General features: G+C 44.0%; 1 protein-coding gene and 1 long non-coding RNA gene across 16 annotated transcripts in view; one reads left to right on the plus strand and one right to left on the minus strand.

The window, feature by feature from the left end:
* Positions 1 to 23262, minus strand: part of ARHGEF33 (Rho guanine nucleotide exchange factor 33) — a 145975-nt gene that overhangs the window by 77200 nt on the left and 45513 nt on the right. For all 15 annotated transcript variants that reach the window (XR_010130000.1, XM_063695941.1, XM_063695947.1 and 12 more), the window contains 5 exons: positions 19746 to 19805; positions 18023 to 18247; positions 10017 to 10146; positions 2946 to 3078; positions 819 to 902 (listed from right to left, as the gene is read on the minus strand). Coding sequence is in view for 14 of the 15 variants with exons in the window: in XM_063695941.1 (XP_063552011.1) it covers positions 819 to 902; positions 2946 to 3078; positions 10017 to 10146; positions 18023 to 18247; positions 19746 to 19805 (632 nt within the window). In the remaining variant the exon portion in view is untranslated. The remainder of the gene's footprint in view (positions 1 to 818; positions 903 to 2945; positions 3079 to 10016; positions 10147 to 18022; positions 18248 to 19745; positions 19806 to 23262) is intronic.
* On the plus strand, positions 628 to 19946 carry LOC109025749 (uncharacterized). Its single transcript, XR_002004701.3, has 3 exons — positions 628 to 658; positions 2967 to 3183; positions 19128 to 19946. It is a non-coding gene; the product is annotated as an uncharacterized lncRNA (long non-coding RNA).

Raw genomic sequence — 23262 nt, forward strand, 5'->3', positions numbered from 1 at the left:
TAATTCATTAAGACTCTCCAGCAAGTAATCATGACAATGGTGTAGTAACAGGCTCTAAGGGAGACTTGGCGCTTCAGGACAACGGAAAAGGGAGTGTCATTAGAACCTAGTTAGCTGGCCTGGCCGCAGAAAACATGCTGCACTTTCTCTGCGTCCCTTCCTTTTCCTTCTCTTCTCTTTCCCAGATATTTGCTGAAAGCTAACATGGTAGGCATTATACTGGGTTGGGAGTAGTGGGGGGTTGAAGTAGAAACTTAGTAAGACAGAGCCTCTCATCTCTTGTGAAATTTGATTAACTCTTAGTGTTAGGGCTTCTGATACTGTTTTTTCCTATTGATCTGAAATAACTAAGTTGTTATAGGTGTGTATGTGCTTACTGAGCACCTGATGTATCATTGCAGTAGCAATACTTCAAGCAACATGACTAGAGCCACCTTATGATCTTATAAACTGACAAAGGATGACTGAAGTTTAATATTCAGATTCACATCTTCTGAGACTGGAAAAAAACCCACCACATACAGCATGTAAGCTGCAGCCTGGAGATCTCTGCATAGAATGCCCATTATAGAACTATAGTTTGTCTATAGTTCCAACGGAATGGAACAGAGGGTCAGTAAGGCAGGGAGAGGACCAACACAATGGCACTGATCCTCAAGTGAGTTCCTTTAATGCCAGGTAGTGGTATTAGTGGCTGTGTTCAGGCCATTCCCCAGCCTAGAAAGCACAGTGCATGCGCTGTATTGACTGGGTGGATGAGCAACATCATATGATGCCATGTGCAGATGAAGGATAGCATATATATGGCGTTAACTCACCTCTTTCAGGACTACAACATGAACCAATGAGATGCACTCAGGCAGGTCCCTTAGGTAGGCAACATAATAATCCAAGAAATTATTCTTTAAAACAAACACAAAAATGCATGGTAAGAACCTGAAAACAGGATCTATAATATTTTTATAGAGTCATATATGTAAAAGAAGAGTACTTTGCAGAGAGTATCTTATTCATTTAATATGTTCTTCATTTTATATATTTTGAGGCTTTAAAAAATTAATCTTAGATCGGGCACGGTGGCTCACGCCTGTAATCCTAGCACTTTGGGAGGCCAAGGCAGGTGGATTGCCTGAGCTCAGGAGATAGAGACCAGCCTGGGCAACACGGTGAAACCCCGTCTCTACTAAAATACAAAAAATTAGCCAGGCATGATGGCAGGTGCCTCTAATCTCAGCTACTCAGGAGGCTGAGGCAGGAGAATGGCGTGAACCCGGGAGGCAGAGCTTGCAGCGAGCCAAGATTGCGCCACTGCACTCCAGCCTAGGGGACAGAGTGAGACTCTGGCTCAAAAAAAAAAAATGTTTCTTAAAAAAAATTTTGGTTTTAAGGTAAACATTCCTACTGCTTTGGAATCAAAACTCAGCATCCCCTCCCTAATGAGAGAAAGTGAAATAATGAAACCAGGGAGGAGGGAGGTTCATGTAAGTTGAAAATGTATTTTTTTAGTCATTTAACAATAAAAATGTATCTTTTATTTTTGTAATTCCGTTTCATTTCAGTCAATCATGTACGTCCAGATGAGGGACTCTGCCCATCCCACTTCATGTCATCCAGATCAGTAGTTCACAACATTTTCTAGTAATTGCATATTTCCACTATTTGCATATTTATCTATGCATTATCCCCTTAGGAAAATCATTCTCAGCTTCTAAAGTTATAATAATTCTCAGCTAAAGGAAGCATACTGAACACAAGTGAGTAAAAATGATATTAGAGGATATTAGTACATTATACGCACTATAGTCTGTAGAAGAAAATAATTTGTAAACTTTGTATTGTTATCCACAGTTGAGAATAATTGATACACAGAAATTGATTTCAGGCAAAGTCTGGCTTGCAGACCAATTTTAATTAGCCCACACAATCTTTTAAAAATAAGAAAATTTCCCACAAAATTCTGGATTTCCAGCTTTTCTTAAAATATCAGAAGCTCTGGCAACTCTAGTCCTTTTTTCCTGCATAATGATTGGATAAAGCTGAGTAGCTATTCCTTGTAGAACAACACAGCTGCTCCACTGCAGCTCACACTTCACACCAGTCCATACTGTGTTCACTTCACTCATTTATGCCACTGTCTGGCCCTGTAGGCATTTGAGTTTGCAGCCTCTGGCTTGGATCATATTTTCTTTGTAGGATATTATAGAGATTGCAAAATTCAAGATAATAGCCACCCATCACATTTTAAAAAAAATCTCCAAGGAATGAAAATTGTGTGTGAAAATACACATGTATATACAAACTCTCATGTGTATATATATATGCATGTGTGTGTATATATCTCATGTGTGTATATATATATTTGTGTATATATACACACAGATGCATATATATTTGTGTATATATATACACAGATGCATATATATACATGTTTTAATGTATATATACTTTTTTTAAATTTAATAAAGACAGGGTCTTGCTGTGTCGCTCAGGCTAGTTTTGAAGTCCTGGGTTCAAACAATTCTCCTGCCTCAGCCTCCCAAAGTGTTGGGATTACAGGCACGAGCCACCACACCCGGCCCACAAATATATATACATACATTTATATAAAAACAAACACACACACAATACATACACACATCCACATGCGTATTCAATGGAGGCAGTTATAGTACAGTGGAAAGTTATGAACTAGAAGTCAGAAGACCTAACTTAGGGCTCTGAAAGTCACACATCTCCAACTACCTAGCTAGCGGGGTGATTTCAGCAAGGCTTTTAAATCTCTCTGAATCATTCCATGATCTGTATGTAGAATGAGAAAGTTAGACTAGATCTCAGTGGTTCTAGCTGTGAAATTCACTGCTTCTAGATTCTCTATTAAGAGAAGTAGACAAATGAGACACAAATCCGTATAAGTAAAATGTATAGAGGGGCAGAAAAAACCTTACCTCGTCATTTGTTAACTTAAGGAATAAATCTCCAAGAACGCCTTGGCGTGGCCACTTCAGGACCCTTTCCTGCAGTGCGTGAAGCAGATCCAGGTGCTGCTGGACGAGGTACCGTAAAGAGCCAGGGAAGAGGCTTGGAACAGAATAGAGACGGAATCACACAAACAAGATGTAGAGAAGAAAGGACCCTACAAAAATACGTGCAGCAGGGCCCATTCTCCCAGCCATCCAACATACTGTGAGTCACAGGCCTGCATTTAGGATTTTTTAAAGTTTTTCATTGCACACCTAATAGCAGATATCCCGACTACAAAAAAAAAAAAACAAAACAAAACAAAAAAAAAACCTTTACTAATGGCTTCTAAACAAATGTGTATTGAACTAATAAAGAGGCCTGGCATGCCACACCTGTAATCCCAGCACTCTGGGAGTCGGGCGGATCACCTGAGGTCAGGAGTTCGAGACCAGCCTGGCCAACATGGCAAAACACTGTCTCTACTAAAAATACAAAAATTAGCTGGGCATGGTGGCGTGCACCTGTAATTCCAGCTACTTGGAAGGCTAAGGCAGGAGAATCACTTGAATCCAGGAGGTACAGGTTGCAGTGAGCTGAGATCACGCCACTTCACCCCAGCCTGGGTAACAAAGTGAGACTCTGTCTCAAAATAAATAAATAAATAAATAAATAAATAAGATACAAATAAATAAAGAGCACATCACTTGAAAGACCTTTTTACATGCTCATTTAAATGACACGCAGTGGAAATTCTAAGGGATACCTTTTTCAACGTTTTAGAGCTATTCCTATTCGATGTGCAAAATAGTCTATTCTAATTAGTGTTGTAGATGCAGCACTGAGGTGGCATCTACATGACCATTCTCAGCTACCAGTAGGAGACTGCTATTTAGGTAAGTAGGAAAATTTGTTTAAAGTTGGCAACTAAAAAGCTCAGGGAGTTGTAGGGTATCAGAGGGTTTCTTTTTTCCTTTTCTTCAGTTTCTAAGAGGAATACTGGGCCAGGACAGTCTTGTCTGGGTAGGCTATTAATACAGTTTGGATGTGTGTCCCCACCCAACTCTCATACTGAAATGTAACCCCCAGTGTTGGAAGTGGGGCTTGGTGAGAGGTGATTGTATCATGAGGGTGAATTTCTCGTGAATGGTTTAGCACCATCCCTTTTGGTACTGTCCCACCAAGTGATAGTGATAGTGAGTGAGTTCTCATGAATTCTGGCTGTTTAAAAGTGCATAGCGCCTCCCGTCTCTCTGTCTTGCTCCTGCTGCGCCCTGTGACATGCCTGCTTCCCCTTCGCCTTCCACCATAATTGTAAGTTTCCTGAGGCCTCCTCAGAGGCTGAGCAGATGCCAGCATCGTGCTTCCTGTACAGCCTGCAGAACCGTGATCCAATTAAACCTCTTTACAAATTACCCAGTCTCAGGTATTCTTTATAGCAATGTGAGAACGGCCTAACACAGCTACTGACCAGGCCTGGCTTGCTACTCCCTGGAATTTTACAAAGCACTTTTTCTACCCTTCCATCCCTCTCTTCTCCATCTTGCAATGTACCTCCTTTTTCCCCCCCCCCCCCTTTTTCAGAAGTAATGAAGGGAAGAAGGGAGACGTCAGAGAAGGGTGGGGTGGAGAGGAGAGATAGAGAATCATGGGAGGAAGAGGAAGGGGGACTAGCTGGGTAAGAGTGATGTGATTAGAGGCCTATAGAAAAGAGGAGGAAAAAAATAAAAAGAAGCAGAGTTTTTTTGGGTTACAGCAAGGATTGGAGCTCTAACTTGGGGACTTAAGGTAGGTCCCTTTATGCTTTCAGCACCGCAAGTTTAACAAACAGAAAAGAGATGGTCTGGTTGATCTGAACTTACTTGAATATTTCCCCAGGGTCAAATGAGAGTAAACTCGTGGACAACTGGGGTGCTTTCCCAACAAGCAAACCTTTGTTGGAACAATAGGAAGGATGCCAGATCGAGAGGAGGTTTTTTGCAACTCATTTCCAAGCAAAGCAAAGTGACCCCTGTGACTGTAGCTCAGAGGAGACACACAAACACGAGAATAGGGTACCTAGCCCCCTGTGAAAGGATATGAGGAAGCCTTCCACTCCCATCTTCCACTCCCTCCACCTCCTGTGCCTGGATCCCCTACAGGTACAAAAGAGGAGAGGCCTCCTGACCTGAGCGCTTACAATGGAACAGTGGGTTTAGGAGATCAAAGAAATCCCTGTCCAGGTCACAGGGGAATTTGGAGGGGTAGCTAGGGGGTATACTGACTGGGAGAAGACCATAAACCTGATGGAGAAAAACACAACTGATTGTACTGAAAGAGTAAAATGCTGCACCAGCCAAAGATCTAGGTGCAAAAGATTTCTTCCTACCCAGTGGTTGTAAATGACTTTGTGTAATAGTCCTGGTGTGACCCTGGAAGATATTAGGGCACCATGGGAAGATCTGACTTTGTGAAGAATTGTCCATATATGTATATAATATGTCTTGGATTATCGATTTCCTTTTTCTTTCCTTCATTCCCTTCCCTCCCTCCCTCCCTCCCTTTCTTCCTCGCTTCCTCTCTCCCTCCCTCCCTCCCTCTCTCCTTCCCTTTCTTCCTTCCTTCTCCCTTTCTTTCTAGAGAGCTGCATTCTGCTACACTGTGGTCAATGTACTTGGAGAATGGGAGAGCTGGTACCAATCTCCTCCTGGAATGCCCACCGGGATGACTGTTTGAGATTTCAGGGTGGGGTTGGAGAAGGCTAAGGCCTCCATCAAGTATTGTGGAAGCACATAAGTTACATGAAAAACAATGACCTACAGTGGATTCTATACGAAACATTGAAAACGGGCTTTCAACCTTTTAAAAAAATTTAACAAGGGTATTATTTGAAATTAGGGAGGAGTGTGAAATCAGAAGACAGAGAGCAAAGGGAGAAAGACGGCAAGAAGTACAGCCACACTTCACCTGTTTCACTCTTTTGCCTGGCGCCAGACCTGACGCCCAGAAGCAACTTTTTCATGAAGACGAAGTATTCAGAGCTCAGCTTTTTTTTTCCTATTCCTTACTGGGGATGAAATTTTGGCAACATTAGTAGTTTATTATTTCTAAAGCCTTCAAAGTTTTTATCTCCTAACAATATAGTACTTAATCAATGAGGGAAATACACTAAAAGCAAGCAAGAAAAATCCAGTTATAGTTTCAGGTTAATAACTTAGCTTTTGCCAGCCCAGAATGAGGCCAAAATAACTCCTGAGCTTGGCAGTAGCAGGTTCCCACCACCCTGGATGGGCATGATCATTAAACGTGTGCCACCTGGTGGTGATCTGTAGCACGAAGCTTGTTGAGCTCTTGGTGGACACAGCACTGGAGTTTAGCTTACAAGGCTAATTGACAATCCTGCTGAGCTGATCACGGCTCCCTCCATAAGTGTTCAGACAGAACTGTGATCCTGAGGCTGTGGCTCTACCTAGGTGAGTCAGAGCCAAAAAGCCCAGAACTCCAACTTCTGTGATCCTTCTACAAATGACAGCCTGGACAACAGAGCAAGACACCGTCTTTATAATAAACTGAAAAAGTAGCTGTTAGTGGTATGATGTATAAGAGCACAGGGTGGCTCATGCCTGTAATCCCAGCTGGGGATGCTGAGGTGGGAGGATCACTTGAGCCCAGAAGTTTGAGGCTGCAGTGAGCTGTGACTGGGCCGCTGCACCCTTCTCCAGCCTGGGCGACAGACAGAGACCCTGTCTCTAAACAAAACAAACAAATGAATCATAGCCCTCAAGTTCTGCCCAGGTTTCAGCCAGCAGCAATGTGCCCCTGCAACTTCCAGCCCTTTCAGCCAGGGGCACGGCTGGCTTCAAACAGGCTGAGGAAGCTCTTGAGTGACTCACTTTTCTTTAGGAAAAACCTAAGGTTTTATTTAATAGGTTGGAGAAGATGTGGCCACCTCAGGCTTGAATGTCAAGTTGTACTTGCAGTGGAGGTTATTTGCATCCCAGCTTACTTTCCAATGGGGTAAAAAGTGCTGAAGGCTTGTGGTTTGTGATGGGAAAGTTAGTAAATGTTAATATACTTCTTTTCATCTTTGCATGGAGAAAAATGCCGATAGAGAAATGGAACAATCTCATTCTGCTTTGTATTTCCTTCAGCTGGTCTATTTAAAGTACACACAAAGGCTGGGCACAGTGGCTCACACCTGTTACCCCAGCACTTTGAGAGGCTGAGGTGGATAGCTCACTTGAGGTCAGGAGTTCGAGATCAGCCTGACCAACATGGTGAAACCTCATCTCTACTAAAAATATAAAAATTAGCTAGGCATGGTGGTGTGTTCCTGTAATCTCAGCTACTCAGGAGGCTGAGGCAGGAGAATCGCTTGAACCCGGGAAGTGGAGGTTACAGTGAGCCGAGATAATGCCACTGCACTCCAGTCTGGGCAACAGAGTGAGATCCTGCCTCAAAAAAATAAAGAAATAAATAAAGTACACACAGAGGTTTCAGGAAAGCTTTAAAAAAAGAAGAAAGATAATGAGTGGAGGAGGATAATGAAAATCTAACCCTAAAATAGAAAAACAGCAGTACCACCAAGCTCAGAAACAGAGACTTCACATTCAGTACTAACGAAGAGGGTGGGGTTGAAGCTTTTCTCTGCTTGGTCCATGCAAAGAAAAAAGAAGGTTAGTCTAGCAAATAACTAACATGAATAGCATTATCGCAGATATCTTGAAATAACTATGATCTTACTTTCATAGAGGATTGTATGATAGCTTTAATTTTTCAATCTCGTAGGATTTGAGGGAGAGATCTACTCCTTCCTCCCAGTGATGGGTCATAAGAGAACAACTTAGAAAAATAGGAAGTGGCAGCAAGTCAATAAGGGCCTTCTCTTTATCTACCCAAATCTTCTGCAGGGTCTGGTCTCTCCCCTATGACCTCCCGCCTGCTGGAGGCTTGCAACAAGGGCTAGACAACATATCTAGCAGTCCCACTTAACAAATCAACTGAGATCTGAAGTAAAAACGTACAGGCTGTTCAAGAGGGAAGACTGAATTTTGAAATAGGAAGAGACAACTGTATGCTTCTGGCTCTCTGAGAAACTTTACACATTGCTGTTAATGAAGCCAGTGGCTTTGGGGAAGTGGTATGATGTATAAGCACACACTACAGGGTCGGGCAGGCTTGCGTTTGAATCCCGGCACTAATTGGTTCTGCGGCTTTAAGCTTCTCTGGGCCTTAGTTCCTTCGTCTGTAAGGTAGGGGTCACAGGGTTCTGCTAAATATTTCGTGAAGTTATGAATCAAGTGCCTAGCAGAGCAGCTGCTTACTACTCCCTTCCACAGTAAACAGTTTTCTCTTTTCCCTGACTTACCCCGCCTCCCCAGATTTTCAGACTAAGAAGAGACGCTGCTGGCTTAGAATTTTCTATGTGGAAGCAAAGCCACACCAAAGGGTACACCACCTTTAGATTTCATTACCATAAACTGAGTAGGTCTTTGGCAACAGCAAGACAGCTGGAGCCCATAGAGACTTCCAGAGGCCTGCAGCGCAGCTGGGAGGGTCAAGGAGGGGGAACTGGAAGGGCCAGATGGGGAAGGAAGGATGGCTGAGAATCTGGGCAGTATCTGAGAGGTGAGGCCCAGTCCAGATGGTCACAGCTTTAGCTGGGTCACCTTGGCCTTTCTGTTCTTGTTGCTTCATATTTGGTTTACCTCTGTTTTGTAGTAAAATAACTCTTGAAAATAGGCCACTCGTGGGTTTGTCAGGGAGTAGTGCCTCACTCGGTCATTTAGGTAGGAGGGCAGCGTGTGTTTTGAGTGTACTGTTGGCAGCCACCAAGTCAAATAGATTTGGGGGGATGGTAAGGAGCAAGAAAATATAATTAGGGGCTTCCCTGGGTAGATTCAGAATTTATGAACCACCAGTGTATATTACCCAATGGAATGTTGAAAGTAATAATGCCACATATGTCCACAGTAGTCCATAATCCAGACTTTCCATTCTTTTGGATTGGCCTTTTCCTCAATTTTTCTGGATTATTATATATTCATTACATTAATCTTTTTCACCAAGTCTTACTTTCCTCCCTCCTGCTTTCTCCCAACAGAGAGGGAAACAGAAAAAAATCTAGACTATGAACAGATATAGGTGGAGTGTTGCGACATTGGGAAAGCGTGCTGTTACAACCAGTGGCAGACCCTATGAGCACACACACACACACACACACACACACATACCCATGCATTACCCAGTACCATAAGATCACCCACATGAATAATAAGGCCCAGGTCCAGAGTTATATCAGCCCTGTGTCATTTCTCTAATGGCCACTGAGTGCTTCGGTTTGCCACACATTCATTCTCTTGTGCTTCTAAGAGACCTGTGACCCATGGGGACTCCATGCAGATGGCAACAGAGACCAATGCCTCCCTCACTGTAGCATTTGTTCCTCCTTTAAGTTTTTAAAAGACATGTTAGAGACACTGAAGGCCCAGGAGACTATACTCATTTTCTTATGTTGATGAAAATCTAAGTTTAAGACTTGCCAGGGGTTCCCTATTGCTATGATCTAAATGTGTCCCCCAAAATTCATGTGCTGGAAACTTAACCCCCAATGCAACAGTACTGGGAGGTGGAGCCTATCGTGGGTGTTTAGGTTGTGAGAGCTCCGCACTATGAATGGATTATTGCCACTACAAAAGGGGCCTGAGGGAGTGGGTTCTCCTGCTCTCTCCTGCTCTTCTGCCATGTAAGGCTGCAATGTTCCTCCTCTCTGGAAGACACAACAACAAAGTGCCATCTTGGAACCAGAGATTCAATCTGCCAGCACCTTGATCTTAGACTCCCCAGTCTCCAGAATTGTGAGAGAATAAATTTCTGTTCATTAAAAGTTATCCAGTCTACGATATTCTGTCATAGCAGCACAAAGTGAACCGAGACACCTGCCATCACTGCCTCTTCTCTTTTCAAAGACTATTTCTGGAACTCTTTATAGGCCCCAGAAATCCCAAAGTGGAAACAATAAACCACTTACCTTAAATCCTAATCAATCTGAAAAGCAAAGGCAATGAGTGCATGGATACCTTCTCTCTTTGGAATTCCTCTTTCCATCTGACCCCTGGAATGTGGCTTTTATCTTCAAGATCAGAGAGATGTTAATGACATATTTTCTTTCAGATTCAAGCAGTTCCAGGGCCACAGTCTGTCTTTTAGCTTTAGAAACAAACCAAAGAGGACTTGATATTAACCATTTCTTCCTAAAATCCCATTAAATGCAAGCAATAAAAGTGATAAAAGGATATTGAAAGCAATAAAAAAAAAAACTATCTGCAAGTTTTTGAAAGGTAGAAAGCAGAATGGAGGCGCAGTAATTCATTCAGCACAGCAAAGGGCACAAAGTCTTGGTGTCCCCATCTGCAGCTGGAAAATCTGCTGAGAAGCATCTGGAAAGCTCAAGGATTGGAGACACCAGGGGCAATATAGATAGTGCAAATAAGGGACAATGCTGAAAGCAGGAGCAATCATTGAAAGTATACATATGAGGCAATTGAACCTCCAGATCCTCACCCCCATACCAGATGGCTTCCTCACTTCCTCCCCATGGCAAACAAGAAAAATGAAACTAGAGAAGCCCTGGTTTCTGGGATCTGGGCTAAAGACTTTAGACATAGTAGAGTTCAGATGCTAAAATGAAAACAAAGGGACTCAGGGAAGGCTTCATACTGAACAGTGAGACTTCCCTCAGCCTCCTTCCCCTGTAGATCCCAGAGTGCCAGAAGCCAGGTTTAAACTCTTCAGGCAGGAAATTGGAGGGTCTTCCACTTGAGAAACTGAACTGCCCAAGGGAAAAAGATCCACAGACACTGACACAAAGAGGTCAGCTATCAGCCGGACATGGTGGCTCATGCCTTTAATCCTAGCACTTTGGGAGGCCAAGGCAGGTAGATCACCTGAGGTCAGGAGTTCGAGACCAGCCTGGCTAACATGGCGAAACCCCATCTTTACTAAAAATACAAAAGTTAACCAGATGTGGTGGCACACGCCTGTAATCCCAGCTACTCGGGAGGCTGAGGCAGGAGGATTGCTTGAAACCAGGAGGCGGAGGTTGCAGTGAGCTGAGATCACGCCCTTGTACTCCAGCCTGGGCGACAGAGCAAGACTCTGTCTCAAAAAACAAAAAGAGGTCAATTATCAAAAGTTAATTTGCCATCTGATTAGCCTGTCTATAATGAAGCCCACTGATTGACAAGCTCGGTCAATACAAAATTTCCAGAGTTTTTCTAAGAGCTCTTTCTTACATACATTTAGCTAAGGATACTCATACATTTGCATAAAGCTTATACGATAAAAGAATGAGAAGAAAAAAGCATATACACGTATATTTTTTTTATAAGGAGGGGGGACCCTGAAGAAACAGAGACAATGCAGGATACAAAAGAATAAAAATTTTTAATCTTACAATTCATATTCTCAAAGAAATATAAGAAACATATTCCAGTCATTTAACAATTGCAGGATGCTATTTTTAAAAAGAGAGGCTAATTTTTAAAAAGGAGAAACTTTTAAACATTGCTTAAAAGATAGAAAAAATTAAAAGGGTAGAAGATGAAGAAAAGAAATCTCCCTTTCTTAAAAAAAAAAAAAAGATAAGAGGGGCTGGGCGTGGTGGCTCACGCCTGTAATCCCAGCACTTTGGGAGGCCGAGGTGGGCAGATCAGAAGGTCAAGACGTCGAGACTTGCCAACATGGTGAAACCCCGTCTCTACTAAAAATACAAAAATTAGCTGGGCATAGTGGTGTGCACCTGTCGTCCAGCTACTCAGGGGGCTGAGGCAGGAGAATAGTTTGAACCCGGGAGGCAGAGGTGGCAGTGAGCCGAGATCATGCCACTGCACTCCTCCTGGGTGTGACAGAGCAAGACTCCGTCTCAAACAAAAAAAAAAAAAAAAAAAAAAATGTATTGAAGAAAAATAGAAGAGCAAAAGATGGCAGTTGAGAAATCAGTCCAAGACATCCAACATCAAATTAGTAGAAGTTTCAGAAAAAAGAAAGAAAATGGATGAGAAGATATTATCAAATTAATAACAGGCAAAAAAAATCCCAAGACATGTATTTCCAGAGAAAAGGGCCCTTGTGCCCAGCAAAATTAATAAAAAAGACTCACATCATTACAAGGCATATCACATCACTGTGAAAGTTTAGCACACCACGAATAAAAACAAGATCCTAAAAGTTACCAGATAGAAAAATCAGGTAACGGGCTGGGCACAGTGGCTCACACCTGTAATCCCAGCACTTTCGGAGGCCGGGGCGGGCAGATCACGAGGTCAGGAATTGGAGACCAGCCTGGCCAACCTGGTGAACCCCATCTCTACTAAAAATACAAAAATTAGCCAGGTGTGGTGGTGGACGGCTGTAGTCCCAGCTACTCGGGAGGCTGAGTCAGGGGGATTGCTTGAACCTGGCAGCCAGAGGTTGCAGTGAGCTGAGATCACACCACTGCACTCCAGCCTGGGTGACAGTGCAAGACTCCGTCTCAAAAAAAAAAAAGAAAAAGAAAAATCAGGTAACATGCAAAAAACTGAGTATCAGAATGGTACTGGACTTCCTAATAGCAAAATTAGAAGTTAGAGGACAGTGGAACAATTGCTTCAAAATCATGAGGAAAAAAGATGTCTTATTTGGCCAAATTATTAATCAACTATGTGAAAGCATTTTTGCAAAATTATGACAGCAAGAGAAATCTGACATAGCTGACTCCATCTTACATCTAACCTCAAGCTGCCCTTGTACATTCCTGAGCATAGGCTGAGATTTTGGGATTTATTTAGTTCATAGTTCAACTTAAAGCAAGGATGATAATAGCCCTTCCCCAAACCAACCCCACACCCTCCAATTTGGTACCCAAACTGGCTTTGAAAAACTAAAGGGCTCTCCCTCTCCCTCTCCCTCTCCCCACGGTCTCCCTCTGATGCCGAGCCAAAGCTGGACGGTACTGCTGCCATCTCAGCTCACTGCAACCTCCCTGCCTGATTCTCCTGCCTCAGCCTGCCGAGTGCCTGCGATTGCAGGCGCGCGCCGCCACGCCTAACTGGTTTTCGTATTTTTTTGGTGGAGACGGGGTTTCGCTGTGTCGGCCGGGCTGGTCTCCAGCTCCTAACCACGAGTGATCTGCCAGCCTTGGCCTCCCGAGGTGCCGGGATTGCAGACGGAGTCTCCTTAACTCGGTGCTCAATGGCGCCCATGCTGGAGTGCAGTGGCGTGATCTCGGCTCGCTACAACCACCTCCCAGCCGCCTGCCTTGGCCTCCCAAAGAGCCGAGATTGCAGCCTCTGCCCGGCCGCCCCCCCGTCTGGGAAGCGAGGAGCGTCTCCGCCTGGCCGCCCATCGTCTGGGATGTGAGGAGCCCCTCTGCCTGGCTGCCCAGTCTGGAAAGTGAGGAGCGTCTCTGCCCGGCCGCCATCCCATCTAGGAAGTGAGGAACGTCTCTGCCCGGCCGCCCATCGTCTGAGATGTGGGGAGCACCTCTGCCCTGCCGCCCCGTCCGGGATGTGAGGAGCGTCTCTGCCCGGCCGCCCCGTCTGAGAAGTGAGGAGACCCTCTGCCTGGCAACCGCCCCGTCTGAGAAGTGAGGAGACCCTCTGCCTGGCAACCGCCCCGTCTGAGAAGTGAGCAGCCCCTCCGCCCGGCAGCCACCCCGTCTGGGAAGTGAGGAGCGTCTCCGCCCGGCAGCCACCTCGTCCGGGAGGGAGGTGGGGGGGTCAGCCCCCCACCCGGCCAGCCACCCCGTCCGGGAGGTGAGGGGCGCCTCTGCCCGGCCGCCCCTACTGGGAAGTGAGGAGCCCCTCTGCCCGGCCACCACCCCGTCTGGGAGGTGTGCCCAACAGCTCATTGAGAACGGGCCATGAAGACAATGGCGGTTTTGTGGAATAGAAAGGGGAGAAAGGTGGGGAAAAGATTGGGAAATCGGATGGTTGCCGTGCCTGTGTAGAAAGAGGTAGACATGGGAGACTTCATTTTGTTCTGTACTAAGAAAAATTCTTCTGCCTTGGGATCCTGTTGATCTGTGACCTTACCCCCAACCCTGTGCTCTCTGAAACATGTGCTGTATCCACTCAGGGTTGAATGGATTAAGGGCGGTGCAAGATGTGCTTTGTTAACCAGATGCTTGAAGGCAGCATGCTCGTTAAGAGTCATCACCACTCCCTAATCTCAAGTACCCAGGGACACAAACACTGCGGAAGGCCGCAAGGTCCTCTGCCTAGGAAAACCAGAGAACTTTGTTCACTTGTTTATCTGCTGACCTTCCCTCCACTATTGTCCTGTGACCCTGCCAAATCCCCCTCTGCAAGAAACACCTAAGAATGATCAATAAAAAATAAAAAAGAAATAAAATAAAATAAAATAAATGTTTGGTAGAATTCAGCAGTGAAAAAAAAAAAAAAAGAAAAACTAAAGAAAGGCCAAAAGGTTAGGATTATGAATTATGAATTCATATTATGAATTACACTAAGATGTAGGCATAGTTAAATGATAATCAGCCATTGTTCTGGAGGTCACAAGATTTGTAACTTCCCTGGTTATTCCTATAGATAACATCACTACTGTAGAACCTAAGATTGGTCTTTTGAGACATTTTTCCAGACTTTTGCATTTCTGGAAGCTGACTGACTCCACCTGGACCCACACCCATGACTCAACTAGTCCTGTGGCCCTCACCCAGAGGCTGACTCAGCATATGAGGACCACATCCCTGTGATTTCATCTGCATAACCCCCTGCCCACCAAATTATCCTTAAAAAAACTCCAGTCTCTGAATTTTCAGGGAGACTGATTTGAGTAATAAACTCTGGTCTGCTGCATAGCTTGCTGTATGTTTATTCAACTTTTTCTCAATTGCAATACAGCAGTTGCAGTAAATCAGCTCCACCTGCACAGCAAGCCGGCAAGAAGGACCCGCCAAGTGATTACATATGTGGAAACTACTGGATGATGTGTTCCACCAAAACCAGGAGTAAACCAAGAAACCAAGGATACAGAAGATGAAAAAAATCAACAACAGCAACAAACAGGAATCGAACAGAGGAGAAATATAAAGGGAATTCTTAAGAAGACTGGAAAGTCCCAGGATGATGGGAGTACATTGGGCCAAAGCAGAATAGGATGATGGAGGCAAATGCTCTTTAAAAAAAAAAAAAAGATGGCTGGGCATAGTGGCTTGTGCCTGTAGTGCTGACTACCTGGGAGGCTGAGGCAGGTGGATCACTTGAGCCCAGGATGTTGAGGCCAGCTTGGGCAACAAAGGGAAACCCCCACCTCTGAAAAACTAAATGGATAAAAATAAATTAAAAACTAAAAACATTGATGATGTAAATAGTAAAGTTTCTGTTATATTGCTAAGAACAATTCAAGATCTATATAAATGAAGAGATATACCATGTTCTTTAAATGGAAGACTCAATACTGTCAAGATGTCAATTATCTGATAATTGGAATTTTTAAAAAGAGAGTCTAAAATTAGATACCCATATAAGACCACTTGACTTTCTACATACAACAATGGGAAACAGAAGGTATTTTCAATTAATGATGCTGAAACAACTGGATAGCCATCTGGAAAAAAAATGAACCTGGAGCCCTTTCTCACACTGTACATCAAAATTTATTCACCATAAGTCATAGACCTAAATGTGAAAGCTAAAACTATAAAGATTTTAGAAGAAAGCATACCAGAGTACCTTCACAACTGTGAGATAGCAAAGGTTTCTTAGAAAGACAAGAAAGTCACGAGCTATTTTAAGAGTTTAAAATTGACAGCTGGGTGCAGTGGTGCACACCTGTAGTCCTAGCTCCTTGGGAGGCTGAGGAGGAAGAATCACGTAAGCCCAGGAGATCAAGGCTGAAGTGAGCTGTGATCATGCCACTGCACTCCAGCCTGGGCAACACAGCAAGACCCTGCTTCAAAAAAAGTTGGGCAATGGACTTAGGCACTTTATAAAAGAAGAATATATGAATAGCCAATAAGCATATAAAAACATACTTAATACTAATAATCACCAGGGAAGTGCAAATTAAAACTACAGTGTGATACCAGTACACATCCCTGAGAATGGCTAACATTGAAAGGACTAACCATCCTTCCCAAGTATTGGAAAGTATGTGAAGCAACTGGGCTCTCAAACATTGCTAGTGGGAGTATTGGCCAACTGCTTTAGAAAACTGCTTGACATTTTCTTTTAAAGTTAAACATAATCATAACCTACAACCCAGAGATTTTACTCCTAGGTATACACCCAAGAGAAATAAGGGCATACAGCCCCCCGCTAAAAAAAATTTATACAAGAATATTCATAGCTAGCTAGGCACAGTGGCTTACGCCTGTAATCCCAGCACTTTGGGAGGCCAAGGCAGGCAGATCACTTGATATCAGGAGTTCAAGACTAGCCTGACCAACACAGTGAAAACCCTGTCTCTACTAAAAATATAAAAGTTAGCCAGATGTGGTGGTGCACGCCTGTAATCCCAGCTACTCAGGAGGCTGAAGCAGGAGAATCACTTGAGCCTGGGAGGCAGATGTTGCAGGGAGCCAAGATCACGCCATCGCACTCCAGCCTCAGTGAAAGAGCAAGACTCTGTCTCAAAAAAAAATGTCCATCAATGGGAGAATGGATTTTTAAAAATGTGATGAATTCATTCAATGTGATTAATAAAAAGGAATGAATTGTGTGCAAAAATATGCATAAATCTTTTTAAAAAAACATTATGTTGGGAGAAAGAGGCCAGACACAAAAGAGTACACTGTATTATTCCATTTACATGAAGTTTAAGAACAGACAAAACTAATTTGTGGTATAGAAGTCACAATAGTGGTTCTTTGGGTGGATATTGACTGGCAAAGTGCATGAAAGAACTTTCTCAGGTTCTTTCATGCACAGAAATATTGTATATCTTGATCTGGGTGGTGATCACAGGGGATAGACACATGTAAAATGTCTATTAGCTTAAATGTAAGCTCTGTGAATTTTACTCTATGTAAATTCACCTTCAATAAAGTATTAGTAAAAAAAAATAGTGTAAAACTTTTTTTTTTTTTTGAGTTAGAGTCTTGTTCTGTTGCCTAGGCTGGAGTGCAATGGCACTATCATAGCTCAATGCAGCCTCGACCTCCTGAGCTCAAGTGATCCTCCTACCTTGGACTCCCATGTAGCGGGGACCACAGGCACATGCCGGGAGGCCCAGCTACTTTGTTTTTTTATTTTTTGTAGAGACAGGGGTCTCACTATGTTGCCCAGGCTGGTTCCAACTCCTGGGCCCAATGGATCCTCCCACCTTGTCTTCCCAAAGTGCTGGGATTATAGGTGTGAACCACCATGCCTGGCTAAACATCTTTTAAAAACATAGAAGCAGGGTACCCAGGGTACTCAGGCTGCGTACCCAGCCTGAGCCTGCCATTCTCCCTCCCCCATGCCCCCGAAAAGAAAACATTGAAGCAAGTACCAGAAAAAACTGTCAAAAGAGTTTAAAGTTGTTGGCGCTCTTCTTCATAACAAACCTTTTAATACTTTTTTTTCATGTATTTGACTTTAAAAATTCAAAATAATTTTTAAAAATTACCTCCCCCCAAATAGCCAGGGGAAATGCCATTGTCTGACACAGTAATTGTTCAGCAATACTTTGTGATATGAAGGGAAGGAGGGAGGGAAAAAGGAGGGAGGACAGGCTCTGTTGCAGTGTGTGATATTTTGGTGGTAGACTGTTGATGAAAGGCTTGTTTCTAGAAGATTCCACATCACTGGCTAAATAGTTCTGCCTTCTTCTCCACCAACCTTATGCCTTCCCCCTCCTGCCCACAGCACTCCATTACTAAGTGTCTTGAACATGCAGAATCAAGGTGGTAGTCACTGGCCCTGTGACCTCTAATGAGTCCCTTTACCTCTATAGGCTTTAGTTCATCTGAAAAGGAAACCAGGAACTAGGTGGCCTCATGTGTCCACTGAATCTAAACTGCAAGGATTCTCGCCTTTGAGTTCAAAGCTCTGGTACATCCTGTTCTTTAAACTATCAGCCTGCATTCCCCCTTGGAACTTACCAGCTAAGGAGGTTTCACATAAAACGTTTTCCAAGGAGCTGTGTCTACCCTGGCCAGCCTCCTTGAGTTTATCTGGGTGGTCTTTTGTGACGTATTCTTCACCCCATTCTTTACCATCCTTAGGCTGCCTCCACATGCCAGATGGGAGATGGCCCTTGGACTGGATATCAGCCGAGAGGCAAGACTTGAGGTTTTCTTCTGCTTCTGGAGTTGTTGGGTTCACTCCTGGTGGGGTGGGGGGAGGGGCGGGGAAACAAAGAAAACTGCTATCAAAATCTTTTTAAAAAATATGTTTGTTACCACTTTCGGAGGCCGAAGCAGGCGGATCATGAAGTCAGGAGATTGAGACCATCCTGGCTAACATGGTGAAACCCTGTCTCTACTAAAAATATAAAAAATTAGCTGGGCGTGGTGGCGGGCACCTGTAGTCCCAGCTACTCAGGAGGCTGAGGCAGGAGAATGGCTTGAACTCGGGAGGCAGAGGAAGCAGTGAGCCGAGATTGTGCCACTGCACTCCAGCCTGGGTGACAGAGTGGGATTCCGTCTCAAAAAAAAAAAAAAGTTTGTTACTTTTTTTTTTTTGAGACGGAGTTTCACTTTTGTCACCCAGGCTGGAGTGCAATAGGGCGATCTCGGGTCACTGCAACCTCTGCCTCCCAGGTTCAAGCGATTCTCCTGCCTCAGTCTCCCAAGGAGCTGGGATTACAGGTGTGTGCCACCACGCCCAGCTAATTTTTATATTTTTAGTAGAGCCGAGGTTTCACCATGCTGGCCAGGCTGGTCTTGAATTCCTGACCTCAGGTGATCCACCTGCCTCAGCCTCTCAAAGTGCTGAGATTACAGGCATGAGCCACCGTGCCCAGCCTTGTTGCTAACTCTTAACGAATCTGCCTCTGTTTGGGTACAACTATCCCTTGAGGATTAAATATACCAATTAAGGATTAAAAGTGTCCACAGCTGCACGGGGTTCCCTCTGTTTCTAGTCTATACATCCTCTATGCTTTATACATAGTCTTTACTATACAAGGAGTTTTTTAAATGAATTTATCAAATAGTATAGCTAATTTATAGTATGTATTGACTCCTTATATCTGCTTCCTTTCAGGTGAGCACACCAGATGCTGGAGCACTCCTGGGAAGAGAAACAGAAAGAGGAGGAGGAAGGGTGCCAAAAACAATGTCTTATTTGGCCATTTTTCGCTTGACCCTAATGCTAGAAAGGAAGGAGAGAGGGAAGCTTAAATAATTTATAAAATCCTGGTGAATTGTCAATTAAGTAAATCCTTTTTTAAATTTTGTTTTCTTTTATCTTCTTTTGTTTCTTTTCTATTATTTAGTCCTTTATTACCTGCACTACCCAGATGTAAAAGTAAGTTACTTTTGAATTAAACTATACAGTGTGTGATCCACGGAAAACTTACATCATGCTACATTCACCTGCACGTTTTTGGCAAATGTGAATTTATTAGTCACTGAAATAAGCCAGAAAGAATGAAACATACTGGTTTTGTCTTAAGCTTCCCTAGCCCTTCTCTCTCCTTGGTTCAAATGAGTCACTGACCTGCTCTAGTACACATCTTGGAATCTTCGTAACTTCATAACTTTATCTTTTGTGAGTTCTTTCATGCCTGGTTTGAAACTAAGGAAGTGGAAGCAGGGAAGATAGAAGTGGAAAATAATGGAATTGCTGGAAGAAAAGAAAACTAAGAGAACAGTCACTTACCAGGACCCATCATTCCTTTTACATTACTGTCTCCTACATGAACAGATCTGGACTCTTGGGCTGCAGAGAAAGGAAAGCATTCATTCAGCATTCATTCCACTAACATGGACTAAGCACCTTCCACGAGCCTGGCACTGGGGGCAGACTCAGAGATTCTACAGTTTCATGGGGGAGGCAGAGCAGTAAAAAAAAGAAATTACAGTATAGTGTGGCAAGTGCTATTTTCTCAGCTGTAAAAAGATATAATAGTGGTACTTACCTCAAGGATTACAATAAGAAATAAATAAGTTAGTATTTGTAAACTGCTTGAAGTTCTACCTGGCATATTGTAAGAGTTAAATAGTTGTTTAACTATAATGGTGGTGGCAGTGGTATGATGGTAATAATAAAAAGAGACAGAATGGTACTGTTAAAATGTAAGCCAGCCTGAGCAGCATGACAAAACTCCATCTCTACCCCCCACCCCCTCCCCCCAAAAAAACCCAGAAATTAGCTGGGCATGGTGGTATGTGCCTGTGGTCCCAGCTACCTGGGAGGCTAAAATAGGAGGATCACTTGAACCAAGGAGGTTGGGGCTGCAGTGAGCTAAGATTGTGACACTGCACTCCAGCCTGAGTGACAGAGCAAGACCCTGTCTCAAAAACAGAATAAACCAGACCCTATCACTTCTCTGCTTAGCCCTCCAATGGCTCCCATTTCAGTGTAAAAGCCAAAGCCCTTATAATGATCATACAGCCCTGGAATATCTGCCCCCAACTCATGCCTGCTGTTTCTTTTTTTTTTTTTTTAACTGCACCTACTGTTTTCTCCCTGATTCACTCTGCTTTACCCCCGTTGGTCTTCTTGGTATTCCTTGAACACGTCAGTCATATTCTCACGGGACCCTGACACTGGCTGCTCCGTTTCTTCCCCTCAGTACCCATAAGCGAACTTTCTCACTTCCTTCAGGTCTTTGCCTGGCACTCTATTTAAAATTACAATTCCTCTTTACTTATTTTTTTCCTTAGCTCATCACTCTCTAACATACCACATATCTTACTTATCTTGTTTATTGTCTGCTTGCCTCAGAGGAAAGTCTCCATGAAGGCTGGAATTTTTGTTGTTTTGTTCATTCCTATATCTTACCACCTAAAACAGTGACTGAGATGGAGGGAGGGAGAGAGGCGGGAGGGAGGGAGAGAGGCGGGAGGAAGGGAGAGAGGCGGGAGGGAGGGAGAGAAGTGGGAGGGAGGGAGAGAGGCGGGAGGGAGGGAGAGAAGCGGGAGGGAGGGAGAGAAGTGGGAGGAAGGGAGAGAAGGGGGAGGGAGGGAGAGAAGGGGGAGGGAGGGAGAGAAGGGGGAGGGAGGGAGAGAGGCGGGAGGGAGGGAGAGAAGCGGGAGGGAGGGAGAGAAGCGGGAGGGAGGGAGAGAGGCGGGAGGGAGGGAGAGAAGCGGGAGGGAGGGAGAGAAGTGGGAGGAAGGGAGAGAAGGGGGAGGGAGGGAGAGAAGGGGGAGGGAGGGAGAGAAGGGGGAGGGATGGAGGGAGGGAGGGGGGGAGGGAGGGAGAGAAGCAGGAGGAAGAGAGAAAAGGGGGAGGGAGGGAGAGAAGGGGGAGGGATGGAGGGAGGGAAAACGTCAGGGTGGCTTGAATGCAGAGGGAGAAGTTGAGGGTAACAAAATATAAGTCTGAAGAGAAAAGCAGAGACAAGTTAAAACACGGCCATGTAAACTGTGTTAAGGAACTTGGACTTTATTCTGAGGGTGATGAGGAATCAAAGAGAATCTAAGAAGGAGCATCCAGAAAGTAGGTGTAAAATCAAAGAAGCACAGTGTCAGCCAAAAGAAGAGAATGTTTCAAGAAGGTGGGTATCAAGGGTACCAAAAACTATCAGGAGTGGTAAGGATGAAAGCCAATATTGAGCGGGTAGAATAAATACAAAGTAAAAAAGAAGAGATGGATAATAAAACCATATCTTTCAAAAAAATTAGTTTTCAATTTTCTCGAGCAAGAATATGTCAGGAGTAGGGAGGCTAAACATCTTGAGAGTTTCTTGGGTGGGGAAGGGAACCTAAAGGAAAGGTATACTTGGGCCTGTAAAATGACATTTTCAACTGACAAGTTCTACAGTTATCAGGCACATAAATGATGTTGCATCATGGCTCACATAAATTGGCTGCCTTCTCAGATGGGGCCATCAGCCATTTGTGGTAAGCAGCTCCAGATGGCTCCAATTATCCCCACCCCTTAGCATTTACGTCCTTATGTAATCCTTTCCCTTAGGTAAAGGCTGGATTTACTGATTAGTCTCTAATGAATAGAATATGACAGAAAAAATGGAATACCATTTCTAAGATTAGGTTATAAAAAAACTATGGGTCGGGCGTGGTGCCTCACACCTGTAATCCCAGCAAGGGAGGCCAAGGTGGACAGATCACTTGAGGTCAGGAGTTTGAGACCAGAGACATGGCAAAACCCTGTCTCTACTAAAAATACAAAAATTAGCAAGGCATGGTGGTGGGTGCCTGTAATTCCAGCTACTCAGGATGCTGAGGCTGGAGAATTGCTTGAACCCAGGAGGTGGAGGTTGCAGTGAGCCGAGATCGCGCCATTGTACTCCAGCCTGGGCGGCAAGAGCAAAACTCTGTTTCAAAAAAAGAAAAAAAACAAAACAAAAAAACACACTGTGGCTTCTGTATTGAGCATTCTTTTAGATCACTTGCCCTGGGAGAAGCTAGCTGCCAAATTGTAAGGCAGCAACTTGGAGAGGCCCAGGTTACAAGAACTGGAGCCTGCCAATAACCACGTGATAAGCTTGGTATAGATCCCCCATGAGTAGAGCCTTCACGTGAGATGACAGCCATGGCCAGCACCTTGATTACAGCCTTAATGAGAGACCTTGAGCCAGAGGCACGCACCTAAGCTGTGCACAGATTTCTGACTCAGAGAAACTGTGAACCATGAATGTTTGCTATTTTAAGCTACTGAATTTTGGGACAATAGATAACAGTTGTACCATTTTATCAACAGTGGATAAGCCAAGACTTTCTGAGTGTTTGGTTCTTGAGCCCTGAGTTTTAACACAAGCTGCCACCAAGTATGTGCAGAATGTCTTATCATGGCACATTATTCTTAAATTTCTGCAGCAACTCAGTAGAATAAACTATGACCACGTCTATACAGGAGGAAAGGAAGGAGGAATTGCCACTAAATAAATAGTTCATTCAAATCCATGTAGGCACTGAAATCATCTGGATCAGCTGTTTGCAGTGGAGTCCACACATTCTGTGATTATTTAAGTCCCTGGGGGCTGTTACACATTGTCTAAACATGCACAAATTTACTTTGTAAAGATAATTTTTAACCTTTTATCTTATGAACATGTTTAGCTGCTCCAGACCTGGCATTGAACTGACTTTTACATTCTAAGCCTATCCTATACTATACTCTTTCCCAGCGAGGATCATCCTTTTATGTAGAGCTGTTCATGTCCTAGAGGAAAGAAAATAGAGCCACCTGCAATGAACCCAGTCCCCAGATG

The sequence above is a fragment of the Gorilla gorilla genome, chromosome 12, assembly GCF_029281585.2.
Source record: "Gorilla gorilla gorilla isolate KB3781 chromosome 12, NHGRI_mGorGor1-v2.1_pri, whole genome shotgun sequence".
Lineage (NCBI taxonomy): Eukaryota > Metazoa > Chordata > Mammalia > Primates > Hominidae > Gorilla > Gorilla gorilla.